The 17,053-nt window shown below is 36.4% G+C and overlaps 1 protein-coding gene across 1 annotated transcript in view; it reads left to right on the top strand.

Annotated features, from left to right (window-relative positions):
- LOC140163435 (DNA-dependent protein kinase catalytic subunit-like) overlaps positions 1-17,053 on the top strand; it is a 176,348-nt gene that overhangs the window by 28,669 nt on the left and 130,626 nt on the right. Inside the window, exons 28-39 of the mRNA XM_072186748.1 lie at positions 745-922; positions 1,354-1,517; positions 1,901-2,038; positions 3,471-3,587; positions 4,347-4,484; positions 4,800-4,939; positions 5,714-5,845; positions 8,120-8,228; positions 11,828-11,952; positions 13,116-13,265; positions 13,854-14,027; positions 15,650-15,748. Coding sequence (XP_072042849.1) covers positions 745-922; positions 1,354-1,517; positions 1,901-2,038; positions 3,471-3,587; positions 4,347-4,484; positions 4,800-4,939; positions 5,714-5,845; positions 8,120-8,228; positions 11,828-11,952; positions 13,116-13,265; positions 13,854-14,027; positions 15,650-15,748 — 1,664 coding nt within the window. The remainder of the gene's footprint in view (positions 1-744; positions 923-1,353; positions 1,518-1,900; positions 2,039-3,470; positions 3,588-4,346; positions 4,485-4,799; positions 4,940-5,713; positions 5,846-8,119; positions 8,229-11,827; positions 11,953-13,115; positions 13,266-13,853; positions 14,028-15,649; positions 15,749-17,053) is intronic.

The following is a 17,053-nucleotide window of genomic DNA, read 5'->3' as shown; positions in this document are numbered from 1 at the left end:
CAGTGAGAATCTTACTAAAGTAAGTATACTATACTTTCTATTGTTGCGGTGTCCCCTGTGAATTTGGTAAATGAGAAGTTGGTAACATATTCAAACCTGTTATATGTATGAAATAGATGTATTTGTAGGATTTTAGAATTAAATTTGATTAGATTATTTGATTGCCAAATCCACAAAATACTCACTAGTTGTAGACTTTCATCATCTTGGCTGATGGCTTCTAATCAATTTTGTTTCATGTATTCTTAACTTTCAGCATTTGGCCAAATGCAAGTTGTACATCTATAACTTTGTTACTTTGGTCCTTGTCATCCATTCATTTGACCTTGGCAGACCAGATTAAGGGATGGCATTTTCTTGGAAGGGGGGTCCCAAATTTACAAAAAGTCAGCATCAATACAATTGTATGACCTTCACCACCGATACACCTTACCCCTTAAACAGGCTAAAATTGTATTGAAATTAGTTTTTTTGAATACAATAAACACACTATTTGTGGTCAGCTTGTGACTCCCTACAATTTGGTCATCAAAAATTTTATGACCCCCCTATTTTTCTTTCCAAAATTTATGACTCCTCAGTATATTTGCCAGCCCCTTAGTTCCAATGAGTCCGTCCAATGCAGCCCAACTTACGCAAAGCTGCTTGATATAAAATGCTGCTCATATAATTGACAAAGGAATCGGACCATGCTTTTGACATCTACGATAACTTGATTCTTAAATACCACCTGTATATTTACAGGGTCAGTTCTTGCTGGATAACATCATGGATAGCAACAAAGTGTACACTTTTGAACTAGAGCAGGACGCCCCCATTCAGCGCAAGAAGAAATTTGTGTCGATACGTAGCCAGATACGCGGTGCTGCAGGAGATGGCTCAGAGTCAGGGGATTCCGGATTCATGTCTACCTACACAATGGGTAAATATCATGCTTGATTTGGGAGATAGACTGTATACGAGTAATTAAAGGATAAACAAATTTCATCCAGATTATCTTGACCATATTTGTACCTAATCGAAATTTCTTTTTCTATGATGTGGCCTTGTCCATGCCCTACTAAACACTGTAAAATGTCTCGTCATGACTGTTTCATCTGGCACTTAAAACATCTTGATAGATAATTTTGTTTTTGAAAAATATTGAATGGAATTTTTAATCCTTTGATTACTTTGAGGAGTGTATGTATGACCAACTTCTTCAGTTTTATCTCTAACATACCGTTTGAAGTAAATGTCAAAGACCTAGGAGGGGCTCAAGTTCAGTGTGGAAAGGGTAATTTAAAGTAATGTATATCCAAACTGTACAATCTGAGATTGAGATGTAACAGTTGTGGGTTTTATTTATTTCAGGTCCAGGAAAATACATGTCTACACAATACTTATCAGAAAGCAGTCTGAGTGAGGAGATTAGCGTATTTGACTATGCCGGTGGTATCCCACAATTCAGTAGTTCGCTTACTGAGCGTGAGCAGACCCAAGGATCTGCTGGGAGAACTAAATCTGATGCATCACAGGTAAGCAGTGCTGTTAATATGTGATCCAACACCAGTAAATGAGACTCATGCATTACAGGGAAGCAGAGCTGTTAATGTGTGACCCAACACCAGTAAATGAGATTGAAGCATCACAGGGAAGCAGTGCTCTTAATATATGACCTAACACCAGTAAATGAGACTTGTGCATTACAGGGAAGCAGAGCTGTTAATATGTGACCCAACACCAATAAATGAGACTGATGTGGACGTGGTGTAGATTCCTGGAAGTTTGAACCTGCGCCCATCCTTGTTGAGAGATGGGCCATACAATACTACTGTTGGTCATTTAATTGCAGAAAGACATATTTTATGTTTAAAGAAGAATTTAAAAACTTAATTATATTTGCTTCTCTTTAAAACAGGAACAGCCATCATCTATCGTTCATGGAGAATATATGGAGCTTGAATCTGATGAACTAAATCAGCATGAATGTATGGCATCAGTGACAGCTGTCTTGAAACACATGCATAGTAATAAAATTACACCACATGTTGCAGAGGTAGGTTACAAATTTGCGTTGTGGGGCAGTTTGGCGCAGTCAAGCTCTGATCGGGAAAATTATTATAGTTATTAATTATTCATTTACTTTATAATTATTGTTATTATTAAAAACGTTTTACATAATTAAGTACAAAAAAGCAATTTTCCTGATAGGTCAGAGGTCAGTTTTACTCAAATTTGGCGAAACCGTCTCACAATGCCTTAGAATTTTGCAATGCCAATATTGTTTATTTGGAAGTTGTGAACATATTATTTATCTTTCAAATCTGTTCTAAATTGATAGAATCAGCAATCGTCTTTTTGTTTTTTATTTCATTTTGTACATAATTATTTGAATTGAAATAAAGATTTCAATATATTAACAAAAGGACATAGAACAATGACTACCAGAATGTACAAAGATGACGTTCATTGTCATCTGTTATTATTATCTCTTGATAATATGATGATCAGCAAATCAGTTCCAGCCTTTTAAAAATCACATTCAGGAAATAACATATTTGTGTAGGCATATTAGTGAATTAATGGATAGGCAGGGCATATACCAGGGACAGACTTAGATTTCAATTTTCTACTGGCCCTCCGGGCCAGTGAAATGACAAATCTAGTGGCCCTGCAATAAATTTACTGGCCCAGCTTTTCAATATGTTCTACTACAAAAAGTGCAAAATAAATAAGCATGTTGCAATGCCACATTTAAGAAGTTAGAGACTGCCAATTACTAAAGTTAACACCTGTTACTTGTGTGTTAACATTTATTATGTGCCAAGCAAACCTTAAAAATGTTAACATTTTAAATTGTTTTGTACTGAGCATACTCAAGTGTAGTCATTAACACAAGTTCAGTCAGGAGTCCTGCCTTAATCTAGTTATAAAAATCCACAAAGGTTAAAGTATGCAGTATTTGCTGTACCTATCGCTATCATCGTCAGATAGAGCACGAAAGAACTTGGAAGTAGTATGTAGGCCTACTATTGCCGTAAAAAGCTGCCGTATTATTTCCAACTTGCTAGCAACGCAAGAATAAGAATAAATAGACAAAAAATCATTGAATAAAAATATAAATTACACACAGGTGACAGATGGAGTAGGAACTGTGTCCAAATATGTCCATATCTTGTATCATTTGAGTTACATCAGGCTCAAAAATCTGGCCCGACACAAAATCCACTGGCGCAGGGCCACCAGGCCACCGCTTAAATTTGTACCTGGCATATACATGTACACAACTATGCCTGAGTTTGACAGAGTTTGATGATTTTAACCATCAGTTATAGTCCATTGCATTTTAAAATGAAGATGAAGGTTAAGTTAGGGTTATGGAAATAACAAACGATGCAGTGATTTACACTTTACAGGAATTTGTTGACACCTGTAGCCCAAGACACACAGTAAATAATTGTGTTTTTTGTTTTTGTTTTTCTAATCAGGGAAGTCGACCTTCTGAGATGCCAGAGTGGATGTCTAAGCTTCACAAGAAACTCGCCTCAACAACAAGTATCAATGTCAAGTTGTTCATAGCAAGACTGTTAATCAACAATGATGAGGTATGTTTAATAGACTCAACAACAAGTGTCAATGTCAAGTTATTTATAGCAAGACTGCTATGATGAGGTATGTGTAATGGACCTATTAATAAAGTTCAGGCAAACTATTACATGATAGCTAGAGCAAAAAAATCAGGACTCAAAGAGTCACTCAATTAATGGTTGAGAGTTTACAGCTGGTAAACAGGTAATCTCAACTATAATACCTTATGTCACTTTGAGTTTGGTAGTGATGTCACTGTGTGTATTACAATGTGTATCCTCAAAGCATGCATGCCATTCTCGAAATCACAGAATAATATGCTCACATGTAAAGGTGGCACAATCAGAACGCTATCTCACATACAGGGATTCATGTTGACGTCAATAACAAACTCAAAGTGACTTGATTTATGTAATCTGTTGCAAGATGTGCTGGACGGTTAGCAGTACACTTAATTTGTAAATTTTTTAATTTTGTAGTCATGATTGCCTACTCGCAATGAAGAAATAAGTCTGGTATTATGTAGGCCTAAATGTATTGTTGCCAAAATGTATTGTTGCCAATCTTGTTATAATCTTACATCTCTGGTAATAGTTGATGACAAGTTAAGTCCCACCCACAGCACTTACCGAGAAGTTTAAATGAATATACAGTCATTTTGCAAACAAAATTGGGGTTGAAATTAAATGACTGTATCCATTTAAGTTCAGAATAACTGTGGATCACACATGGTCTGTGTTAATGTGTTAATATTCCATGTTTATTTTTTGTCCTAGATGTTTGAACCATATGCCAAATTTTGGCTTGGATCACTGCTGGAACTCATTTTGACCCTGGGGGAGTTTGGTCTCAACTATATGATTCTGGATATAGTAGTGATATGTCTGACATGGTCTCCTGTAGCTATACCACAGGCTATACCACAGGTATGTTGAATTGTTATCTAACAAACCAATGACCAAAGTACAGATTCAGATTGTAGAATTTGGTCTCAACTAATGTGACTTTGGATATAGTAGCTATACCACAGGTATTTTATATTGTAAATTTCAATGTGAGCAGGACATTTTCAAATGACTTTTTGGGCCTCTAATAAGAAATGTGGCTGTAAAATGCCTTCAGATCAGAGGAAAGAAGAAAAATGAACATTGCCTTTGTAAAGTAGGCCTTTGCCAATACAAGTGAAGATCTTACTCAATATGTTTGCTTTTGAACTTTTTATTCCATAGGAGCGACGTCTTGCCAACAAAGTGTTGGAATTCCTGATGGCACATTGTCACCACGAGACAAGGAAGATCTTACGTAACAACCTGGATATGGTGAAGACAATGGTGGAATGCTGGAAACCTATCGTAGAAGTACCATCCAAGTAAGTGTGTAATCTATCACGACTGATAAAATATTGTTTATTTGAGGTCCATTTTATAAGGAGCTACATGGCATTTTAAGCTAGGATGCTCTGTACAAGTATTTGTTGGCCCCTGAACATGTTTAACGCAAAACCCCTTATGTTACTGGTTGACAGTTTTGTTTTAAACATGTTCAGGGGCCACAAGCACATCAGAGGTTTCCTGCCCAACGACGCATTGCTTTTATCGTCCGCCTGATAGTCTCATACAGGGTGGCCTAAAATGACTGTATTACTTGCTTTTGTCATGTGTAAGAAATGTAAAATGTGTAAATGTACTGTTATTTTTGTTACTTTTGTATTTTGCAAGTAATTCAAATAAATATTATGATTATTACATGCCACAAGTTTTCCAAGACATCCCTGTGGTTTAGTATAGTCGAAATCTAAAATATTCCAAAATACCATGGAAACTTATGTGGCATGGGTAGATACTAAGCATTGTTTGGACACCCTGTATAATACAGGCAATACTATTTGAGTATAACAATAAGGACAGTGGCCAAGAATATAAATTGTTGGGGAAAAAGTGGAATGCACATTATACTCCCACCCAACCAATGTAGTGTTTTCTTATAACAAAAAACAACTTTAAAAGAGGATTTGCAAGCAAAAGATTCTGGCTCAAAACAGTCATTCTTACTTTTTTAATTCTTCTTATGCTGAAACTCTTCAGCATGATGTTTATAAATTAATGACTAGAATACAAATTAAAAAATAATTTTTTACCTACAGGGTGATCTACAATTCCATGATACCAAAATATGGTGATAAGAAAGACTCGGCTGTCGGTGTCCAACTCCTAGGTGTGATCTTAGCTAACAAACTACACCCTATAAATCCCAACTCAGATGTAGAAGAAGGAAGGTAAGAAAACAAGACACATCACCTCTGGATTTAGAAAGGTGATAAGAAAGACTCAGCTGTTGGTGTCCAACTCCTAGGTGTGATCTTAGCTAACAAACTACACCCTATAAATCCCAACTCAGATGTAGAAGAAGGAAGGTAAGAAAACAAGACACATCACCTCTGGATTTAGGAAGGTGACAAGAAAGACTCAGCTGTCGGTGTGCAACTCCTAGGTGTGATCTTAGCTAACAAACTACACCCTATAAATCCCAACTCAGATGTAGAAGAAGGAAGGTAAGAAAACAAGACACATCACATCTGGATTTAGGAAGGTGACAAGAAAGACTCAGCTGTCGGTGTGCAACTCCTAGGTGTGATCTTAGCTAACAAACTACAACCTATAAATCCCAACTCAGATGTAGAAGAAGGAAGGTAAGAAAACAAGACACATCACCTCTGGATTTAGAAAGGTGATAAGAAAGACTCAGCTGTTGGTGTCCAACTCCTAGGTGTGATCTTAGCTAACAAACTACACCCTATAAATCCCAACTCAGATGTAGAAGAAGGAAGGTAAGAAAACAAGACACATCACCTCTGGATTCAGAAAGGTGATAAGAAAGACTCAGCTGTTGGTGTGCAACTCCTAGGTGTGATCCTAGCTAACAAACTACACCCTATAAATCCCAACTCAGATGTAGAAGAAGGAAGGTAAGAAAACAAGACACATCACCTCTGGATTTAGGAAGGTGATAAGAAAGACTCAGCTGTTGGTGTCCAACTCCTAGGTGTGATCCTAGCTAACAAACTACACCCTATAAATCCCAACTCAGATGTAGAAGAAGGAAGGTAAGAAAACAAGACACATCACCTCTGGATTTAGGAAGGTGATAAGAAAGACTCAGCTGTTGGTGTCCAACTCCTAGGTGTGATCTTAGCTAACAAACTACACCCTATAAATCCCAACTCAGATGTAGAAGAAGGAAGGTAAGAAAACAAGACACATCACCTCTGGATTTAGGAAGGTGATAAGAAAGACTCAGCTGTCGGTGTGCAACTCCTAGGTGTGATCCTAGCTAACAAACTACACCCTATAAATCCCAACTCAGATGTAGAAGAAGGAAGGTAAGAAAACAAGACACATCACCTCTGGATTCAGAAAGGTGATAAGAAAGACTCAGCTGTCGGTGTCCAACTCCTAGGTGTGATCCTAGCTAACAAACTACACCCTATAAATCCCAACTCAGATGTAGAAGAAGGAAGGTAAGAAAACAAGACACATCACCTCTGGATTCAGAAAGGTGATAAGAAAGACTCAGCTGTCGGTGTCCAACTCCTAGGTGTGATCCTAGCTAACAAACTACACCCTATAAATCCCAACTCAGATGTAGAAGAAGGAAGGTAAGAAAACAAGACACATCACATCTGGATTTAGGAAGGTGACAAGAAAGACTCAGCTGTCGGTGTGCAACTCCTAGGTGTGATCCTAGCTAACAAACTACACCCTATAAATCCCAACTCAGATGTAGAAGAAGGAAGGTAAGAAAACAAGACACATCACCTCTGGATTTAGGAAGGTGATAAGAAAGACTCAGCTGTCGGTGTCCAACTCCTAGGTGTGATCCTAGCTAACAAACTACACCCTATAAATCCCAACTCAGATGTAGAAGAAGGAAGGTAAGAAAACAAGACACATCACCTCTGGATTCAGAAAGGTGATAAGAAAGACTCAGCTGTCGGTGTGCAACTCCTAGGTGTGATCCTAGCTAACAAACTACACCCTATAAATTCCAACTCAGATGTAGAAGAAGGAAGGTAAGGTTTTATTCTGTGTATCGTATTTGACCTAGTTCGACCAGGATGGTTAACTCAGTTGTTTCTGTAGGCGCTTACAAAAATAAAAAATTTAAAGTTACAAATGGGAATTTTCATGCAGAAACAATAAAAATACAATGTATCTGAAGTCAAGACCATCACAGTCCTAAACTGCCCTAAAGGATTATAAGGTAATTTCATTCACATTCAGACATTTGATGTAATTTAATTGTAAATGTTCATTGAAAAGTGGGCCCTTAGAAGTTGTGTTCGAAAATTACTGCATGAGGCTTTTATTAGAGAAGTGGTGCCAATTAGGTTGAATACTGTTTTTGGGGTTTGGTGAAATTGTCCCCATGTGGGGATGTGGAGGCATACATTAAGGCAGCTGCTAACAAAGCAGCAGGCATAAGTTTACTTGCCAGATCACTCTGATACTGTTTCATTCTTGTCTTCTCTATTTGTTTTCATTTATGACAGGTTTTATGCCACACTGTGTGCCAATCTGACAAATCGCTATAAGATAGTACATGCAGCTGCAGGAGAAGTAGTCGGCATGGCGATGAAACAAATGGCTGAAGTTGATAAGGTATGTTGGTACTGTATCTGTGTGTGCAAAATGTGGTAAATTAAGATTACCAGTTAAAAATGATTTGAACCAAGTCTTGAGCAAAGTATGGCAAGACTTTAAAGGAAGGCTCATAGTTAGCACCTGTCAGTTGGCAAAATCTAGTCTGTAAAATTCCTATGGCAAACTGTAAATGCTGGCAGGCAAGTTGTAAAATACACCCAGCTCTATTGCCAACTGGTCCAAGGTGAAGTAGCAGACCAGTTAAGCGCAAGCCCTGCTTTAAAGGGATATACAGTCATCAGTTATTCAATTTTGACATTCAAAACGTAGGATCAACTTATTAATATTTTGATAGAAATTGTGATAAAATAACACAACCTTGCTACTGAATCTCACGACTGTTTTCCTCACATAATATTCTTAAGTAAAATAGAGCACCAACAAATAAACAATATGTGTACCATTTATTCCACTAGTGCATGTAGTGTAGGGCTACCATCACATGTATAAACAAGTAATTTTTTGGGTATTGTTCACCTTTCTCCTTTGTTTGGTTTTCATTTTAATGAGAATGTCAACATTGAAGTCTATTTTACTTGCAAAAGACTGTATATCACTTTAAGATAATCACAAAGAGATTAAGATTTAAGTTAGGATTAGTATTTGGATAAAAAAGATTTTGATATTTAGAGTATAGGATTACAGTTTGGATTAGAATTGAGTTTACAGCTATATGCTCCTAAATATCCATTTATAGCTGAGTGTTAATAATTTGATTTCCCATTTATTTGTATAGCATTTTATAAATGATTGTATGTAACATTGGTATTTGCAAAGGGAGAAACGACTCGTATATTCCATTTTTTGATGTTTTATGAAAAACTGTATTTGCCACCTGATTTTCAACATTACGTTACGTAACAGCAAAGGTCACGCCGGTAAAAATTACCGGAAGTGAGCTAAGTTGCTGTCGTACTGCATACAATAGCATCACCCCATTCCTTTAAGGTTACACAAAGAGACGTATAAAACACGTGTAAAAGACGTATAAAGGTGTCCTCTAAAACAGAGTTTTCTCAGTAATCAAATATCGCAGCGAGTGAAATGTTGGTGCATTGATGTAGCTTAACATTTTGTGTGTGTTATATACAAATTTTTAGAATAAATTTGAAAATCCTTCGCTTAAAGCATTTTTACCCACCATGTTCACAAGATCAAAACACGCCCATGAGGTATTTTTCAAATGTGCGCCCGTATAAATCCACACCGAGCGATTGTTTTCTTCTTTTTCGTATTGTATTACAAATCGATCAAAGAAATAATGTTGCCATGGGGAAGAACCAAATACAGTACCGATTAAATTTTAAAAGCCCGCTTTGGGGAAAATTTTGGAGAATTTGCTTGAGAAAATGCTGGTTTGTGAAATTATCGATATCTTGATTACGAGACGTTAATTTAGACATCTGAATACCTACATTATTTCTCAACATTCTGCCAATTGCTATTCCATTTGATTTTCACTCCAAATTGAAGCTAGTTTTGCAAAAAACGAGGTTTTCCTCCATCAGTTCGTTCAAAATTTCAGCGCCGATATGCGTGTTTATTCTAAGAGCCATAATGCGGACGCGATTGTAATCATATGTAATTGCATCCAATTATAGTGATATCATCCGCTTTGAGAACAGTCAATTGCGTAAGGTGATCTATGGCCGAATGGATAGAGCATTGGACTGGGAATCTAATATGAACTATTTTTGTGGGTTCGAGTCTCCGTGTGGCTGAATTTTCTTTTTTTTTTCTCTTTTCTCATTTTTACTTCCTTTCTTTCCTCTTTTTTTTTTCCCTTTTTTTTTTCATTTCTTTTTTTTTTTCATTTCTTTCTTTCTGTCTTTCTTTCTTTTTCGTTCATTTTCTTTCTCTCTCTTTGTTTCTCTTTTTCACTATTTCTCAGTTTATTCTTTCTTGCTCCTTTCTTTTTATTTTTATTTGATTGATTCGCTGAGTGCAGTGAATCGTGATTGATTGTTTTTCACTTGATATAATTCAGAAATTTATAGGCCTGCTAAGTCTGTCTTGTTGATTTTCATCCCAAATTCGATTTACAAATAATTGCTTTTTGATATTGTTGTTGTTGCCTACCCTTACATTGTAATCAGGGAATAGCAGCATTGATTTCATCAAAGATATCAAGGCTATAAATTCAAAATCAACACATTTTCCAGGGCGTAGCTTGACGAAGTGCCCCCAATCAATTTTAAAATTTATAAAATCCTTGTGAAAATTGCAAAACGGCTTGTGCCACACCCCCCAGCATCCGAGCTCCGGGCACGAGCTAAGCCAAGTTTCATAGCCTTTTCATGTCTTGACCGTGGATCGATATTCTATTGTAAGTAGGCCTACGTCCCGGCACGCTTGTTCATTTTCTGCATGGCTGTTTCTGTTATGAACTTACGCCCTCTGAAATCAAGCGCATGAAAAACTCTCGGCTAACCTTAACATGCTTAGTGATATATTCATTATATATTCATTATCCCTTAACATGCTTAGTGATGTTCATTATAGCAGGGCAGTGGCACTTCCCTGATTATAGCATAAGTCGCAATCATTCTGATTATGATTTGAAGCATATAATGATAAGGAACTATCACAGAATGGAGGCCTTGGCTGGGCTCAAGACACCAAGGCAGACAGAAAGTCAGATGGAGGGATGAGATAGCAAGTTTCATAGGGATCAGGTGGATGGCAAAAGCAAATGACAGGAAACTTGGGGAGGCTTTCGCCCTGCAGTGGGCTGAATACGACTGATGCTGATGATGATGATGATATTCATCATAGAGGTATCTATTTAAAACACAGCTATTGCCTGCACTTTGGAATGTGCATCACAGTTGGAACAGGTTGGAACATATATAACATGTTTGTGAAATTAGTGATCGTGTTTGAAATGGTCAAATTATGGAATTTAATTGCACCAAAAAAAATCCTCTTATAAATATCTTGCAGCATGAAACTGATAGTGACAGCATAATCCTGTATCGGCTGAAACAGATATCACCTCTGAAATGTTACATCTTTGCCAGAGTCAAGATTCATCAACTCAAATTTCTCGCCCATATACTGCGTCTTGAAGATGGCGAGCCTGTGAAAGAATATGCGCTTTATATTCCACCACATGGGAAGAGGAAACCGGGACAGCCACACACACACTACTTACAGTATGTCCAGCACCTCCTGGGAGATACTGAAGGGATGCTGCAGCCAAACAAAATTGTTTCGCTTACCCATGATCCGCTCCGCAGCCGACTGATGATGATGATTGTTGCAAGATATATATATTTGAAATGATCCGCTGTGGAATTCAATACCAATATTACCTGACAAGAACCTTCAAGACAGCAGTGAATGGATTGATTAGTGATGAGATGTTAAAGTTGTTATATTTTTTTTCAACAAATGCTTTTCATCTTTCTTGATGATGTCACCATGACTCTTCCTGAGCAGGTTAACTGTAAAAAATTTCAAATACTACAATATATGCAATCAACATATTTGTAAGTTCTAAATAACACTTCCTATCACACAAATCGCTGACTTTATGAATGATTTCACAATTTCAGATCAATGATGGAAGCCTCCATGAAGAAGTTCATAAGCATCTCAACACACTCAGTATGAATCAACAAGTAATCTTTATTACATGCCTTCATAAGATACATCTTCATTATCCAGTGTTTGCTGACAGGTAGGTCATGTCTTCAAAAAAGGTTAACCCTCTTCCAGGTGTCGTCTGCAGTTGACAAGCTCCAAATTTTCTTTAAAAAGTCAAAAAATTCTAAATTATATATTTTCATGACCATATTTGGAATCAACATGAAAAATGTTTTAAAATGAGTACAAAAACGACCACTATTGGTTCAGAGGGTCTTGAGAAAATATCTCAAAATTAGGACTATTTATGTTGAAGCCTGTGACCAGCACACAAATCTTTAAACAGTGCAGGCCTGGATACCACAATAGTGTGGAAAAGTAAAGGAATGTTTTGGAGAAGATAGCCCAAATCATGGAACATATTCAAGAGAAGTGTCAAAAGTGGTGAATTTTGATAATGGTCGTGGCAGAAATGAATGTTGAAAGTCATGGAAGGTGCATGGTTTAACCCCCTGTGGGAACTGCTGTCTGAATTATTTCCCTCTAAGAACTATTTATAAGATGTCTATGTCATATATTGAGCCAATCAGAGCTATGGAAATAATAGCTAATAGGGCTGAAAGTGATCAAGATTATAATTGTTAAGATATTCAGAAGCTTTGATTGGTTACTCAGGTGATTATTATCATCTAGTTAACCAATAGGGGACACTGTAAGAAAGGTGGTAGTACTCATGGAGTGAAATATTTTCTAAAGAGAGAGACTAGTAAGAATTCAAACTTTAGAAAAGAGGTGGCAATCACAATCATATAATAGACTCTCTGTAATTGTATGAAATTCACTCATATACAGTCCAAACTGTCCATCTGTCCATATCCAGACCACTTTCATACAGATTTCTTTGTTATCCGGTCATGTGATCTTTAGGAAAGTATGTTTTTAATGCTTTGGCACCTTATTGTCATGCTTTGAAGCACTTAGAAAGATTATTTATGTTGCATACAGCACTCAAATACCATTTTTCAAGGTTATTACCCTATATTGAGTAAAATGTTGTTGTCCCAATTTTAAAATTTCACACATTCAGTGCCCAATTACACATATCCAAATGTCTCACTTATCCGGCCAATGCTTGGTCCCATTGTCCCATTATGTCCAGATAAAAGAGGTTGGACTGGATGTGAATTGTATGAAATATTTACTTGGAATTTTTATTCAAAATTAACATCAATTGTGATTTTGTTCATTTCTTAACAGATTCACCAACAAGCTTCTGTTCATGTTGCCATCCATCCATGGTCAACCTAAGACTCTCTGTCTTGAAGTAATAGGTAGTAGGATAGAACATATCACTAATGCATTCCTGGAGGTCAAGAATAAAGGCATCATAGAGTTGCTGACACACAGGTGGGTCAAACAACTGGTTGCATTGTCCATTGTGAAAGATTTAAGAAAATTCCTATGTTGTATAGGACAATATTGCACTGTGAAGTGTGCCCAATGTCCCATTCGACCACTTTGTTATGATCATAGCCAGTTGGGGGGGGCTTAAATCCAATGTGCTGTCATCCTTGAGCAGAAATTTGTGGTAGAGATTTGACCCAACATCATGGACTTTGCAGACCGCCATTAGGGTCCCAATTTCAGGCTTGTTTGCTTAAGATAATAGGCTAATGTCATAATCTGCAGGTCACAGTTTAGGCTAAATAAATTCACACATAAACAAGTCAAGGCAAATGATTCTTGATTACACATTTTATTTCACCAATCAAGTTTTATATAAAATTATTATTGATATTATCAACTTTTTAACAGAAGTATTTCTGAATTAAACTTTATATATGAAAAAACTTGAAATTGAGTGGTTTATGGAATAGTTTGGGTCACTTTGATCAGTGACTTTCTGTATAGTGGGGATCTGGGGGTGGGGCACAGCATATTGTGTCAAAAATATCCCTTGGTTTATTTGCATTTTGCATATTATTCATTGTCCAGGGATGAAGAAGCACAACTTGTTGCTCTGAAGTTGGTCAATGGCATGTTGGCCAGCCTGAAGCCAACAGAACTGATGTATCTTCTGCCATCCGTCAGGTCATTCATCAGACATCCTAGTCCAGCGTGCAGAGAAGTCATGTATGATATACTCATGTGGGTCTATGATAACTACAGGTAGGTCTTACTAAGAGTTACATAATATTTCAGGTTAGGTAATTGTGCAACTAGCAATGGTAATCATTTTCAAGATGTTGTTACAAAAGGTCAAACTTTGGTTGAAAACAATGTGCTATTCCAGTTGAAATCCATACACCCCTAAGAAAAACATGGCCTTAAACCACATTTGAAAGTCACACTCCCTATGTGGAAGATTAAGGGCATGTCTTCCATAGGGGGGTATTTGGATTTCAACTGGAGTAGCTCAATGTGAAACTTCAAATATCAAATTCTTTCCTAAAAATGTAAATTTGTTTGGCAGATGGCATCCGATGTCATCAGATGCCATCTGATGACATCAGGTATCTGATATGTTATACATGTATGGTGATCAGACCACCAATTGCTGACTTTGAGATCAATTGGATCCCAAACAGGATTCAAGTCCAATCCCTTCTCCTTGTTTAGTGAGGGCTTATGCTACTTAAATATTTTTTCTTTGGTCCGTGGTTGGGAGGCGACACCTAGGTCTGCAATTTGCTACTACCAGTGATCACCATAACATGTCAAGTAGCTGTTAATGTCATATATGGTTAAAAGATCTTCTACATTTAATTTGATGTTTGAAGTTTCATTTTGTTTTTAACTCATTTTTACTTACAGCCCCAGGGAAGACCAGCTCAAGGGCTGATCTGGGCTTTCCCGTGTATAAATAAAATTGAAATGAAAAATGAAATGAAACTTACCTTCACATGAGCTTTTTTACATACATTGTATTGACCAATATTGTATTATTATTTTCTTATGTTTGCAAAATCAAAGAGAACATAACAGGTAAGACTGAACATAAAGGGTGTTTCAATTTTGTTCTTGTAGACTATTTGGCTTCTAGAAAGTGGAAAATTAGTTGAGCATTATGTGCCTTTTCCATTTTATTTTTAGATTAGATGTGCATTATGTTGTGAACTGCATTATCCATGCATGGCATTTTTTGGGCAACAATTCATTTGCATGCAGTGGTATTTGCATCAAAATGTATGGCAGTTTAATCTTAGAGATTTGCAAAAGTAACAGAGAGCATCTTAAAGTGATTATGAGAGAATTTCTGTGCAATTTATTTTGTCTCACAGCATCACTGGACAAGCAACAATATAATTATAGCTAGGCCAAAATTTGATGTCTATTTCATAAAACTATTCCCTCAAAAGTGTAATTTGCAATCCACAGTGTGAACTTCTAGCATGTATATTATGTGTACATCCACATCAAAAGGATGCAAGTCCATGGAGAGAGTGGTCATTGAGGGCTAACCTATATTTTCTCAGTGTTCAATCAGTTTTAGGCTTGTAGTATAAAAATATGAGCATTTTGTTTGCTTCAAAAATAGGGGTATATAATCCTATTCTTGAATTCTCGAATACTTAACTCTCCCCATGTTTCAAAGTTTGTATTGGTTCTATGGTTCTTAAGATAGCTCTTGATATTTTGAGAAAATATCTCGAACTTTTTATGTTGAAACCTATGTGGCTAGCATACATAGAAACATAGGTATTCTAGCTGGTTTGGCAAATCACTGATAATCCCTTTCCCTTTGAATGTAAGTGACCTAAACTTGCATTTCTTTTCTCTGATTTTCTTAGGGATGAAGAGGCTCGTCAGGAGGAGGGAGCTGATGATGTACTTGCCATCGCCAAGGATACGCTGCTACAAGGACTGTCTGATGAAGAGCCAACACATAGGTAATGGCTCTATTGCAAATTGCACACACATAAAAACATCCGATACAGTAATTCATCCATATTATACATAATAGTCAATATCAAAACTTTATTTCCATATATATCAAAGACTACACAAAGCCTTAAAGATACAAGACAGTTGTTTTTGGCATTATTTCCACAACTGAGCATTTTTAGCAAACGTTGATATCACAGATGGAAACGTCATGTCTTTGCCATTCTAAGTATGTATACTTTTATATACTTAAAACCAACAATTTAGCAGTTTTGAGGCCCAAAAGTTTTCATAATTCCGGGTTTAAGACCAACCTTTAAATTGCTGTTAATAAAGCAATTACATTTTGGAAATCTGAATGTGAATTTCAGAGAATTTAACCGTAAAATATACCATAATGAAACACACAGCTAGGGAACCCTGTGATATATATGATGTTTATATGTGACACAGTCTGAGCCAGATCAAACCAAAGTTGGAAATAATGAAATTGAAATATAGGCAAAAACATGGAACAAAATAGTTTAAAAAAAAACTGAAAATGGACATATACAATTATCATAACTTAGCAACCAGGTATGCCAGGGACTTGGGGATTTCAATATTAGTAAGCTTCGGCACTGAGCAAATTAGTAATGGTTATAGCAAAATTGTCAAAATTTCTGACTTTGGTCTGAGTGGATCAAATCATAACACATTATGTTATATTACTATAGTTGTAAAGTGTTCTGGAAGACTATGAATACAATTGTGGTATTTTTGGAAAATTTGTCCCTTATTTTCATTTTTATATTTTAAGTTACTGCTTGGAGGCTCACTTCAGTATCTAATCTATCAAAGTAGGCACTATTTTCTCATCTGATATGTTAACACTGTCTGACGCAAGCCCTTTAATTCAGGTTTACTTGAGTTATATGCATACATAATTTTCTGTTCTCATTGATTTCAGAAGTGTTTACACACATAATACAGTACAATGTAACTGTTTTAGTACAGTAATTAACCATATATATTAGAATAGTACTACATGTATATGATATTATATATTTCAATTTATGTTCAAACCAGTGTCTTAGCTAGCCATTCATCAGCCCTTCATTTTGGGCATGGAGTTTTTGCTCCCAAGGACAGACAATATTAATGCCTTTGACAGAGGCTCAATTATAATCAAAGCTTTTCTGTGGAACTTTCAAGTAGATTAGGTTTTTTATTGAACTTTTGGGGTTCAAATTTGGCAGTGTTTTAAAAGTCATATTAGTAAAGGCAATTTCATTCACATGATGGGCATAATGCAATTTCTGGCTAAGACA

The sequence above is a fragment of the Amphiura filiformis genome, chromosome 11 (assembly GCF_039555335.1).
Source record: "Amphiura filiformis chromosome 11, Afil_fr2py, whole genome shotgun sequence".
Classification (NCBI taxonomy): Eukaryota; Metazoa; Echinodermata; class Ophiuroidea; order Amphilepidida; family Amphiuridae; genus Amphiura; species Amphiura filiformis.
The sequence above is the reverse complement of the archived record's forward strand: the minus strand, read 5'-3'. Positions and strand labels throughout refer to the sequence as shown.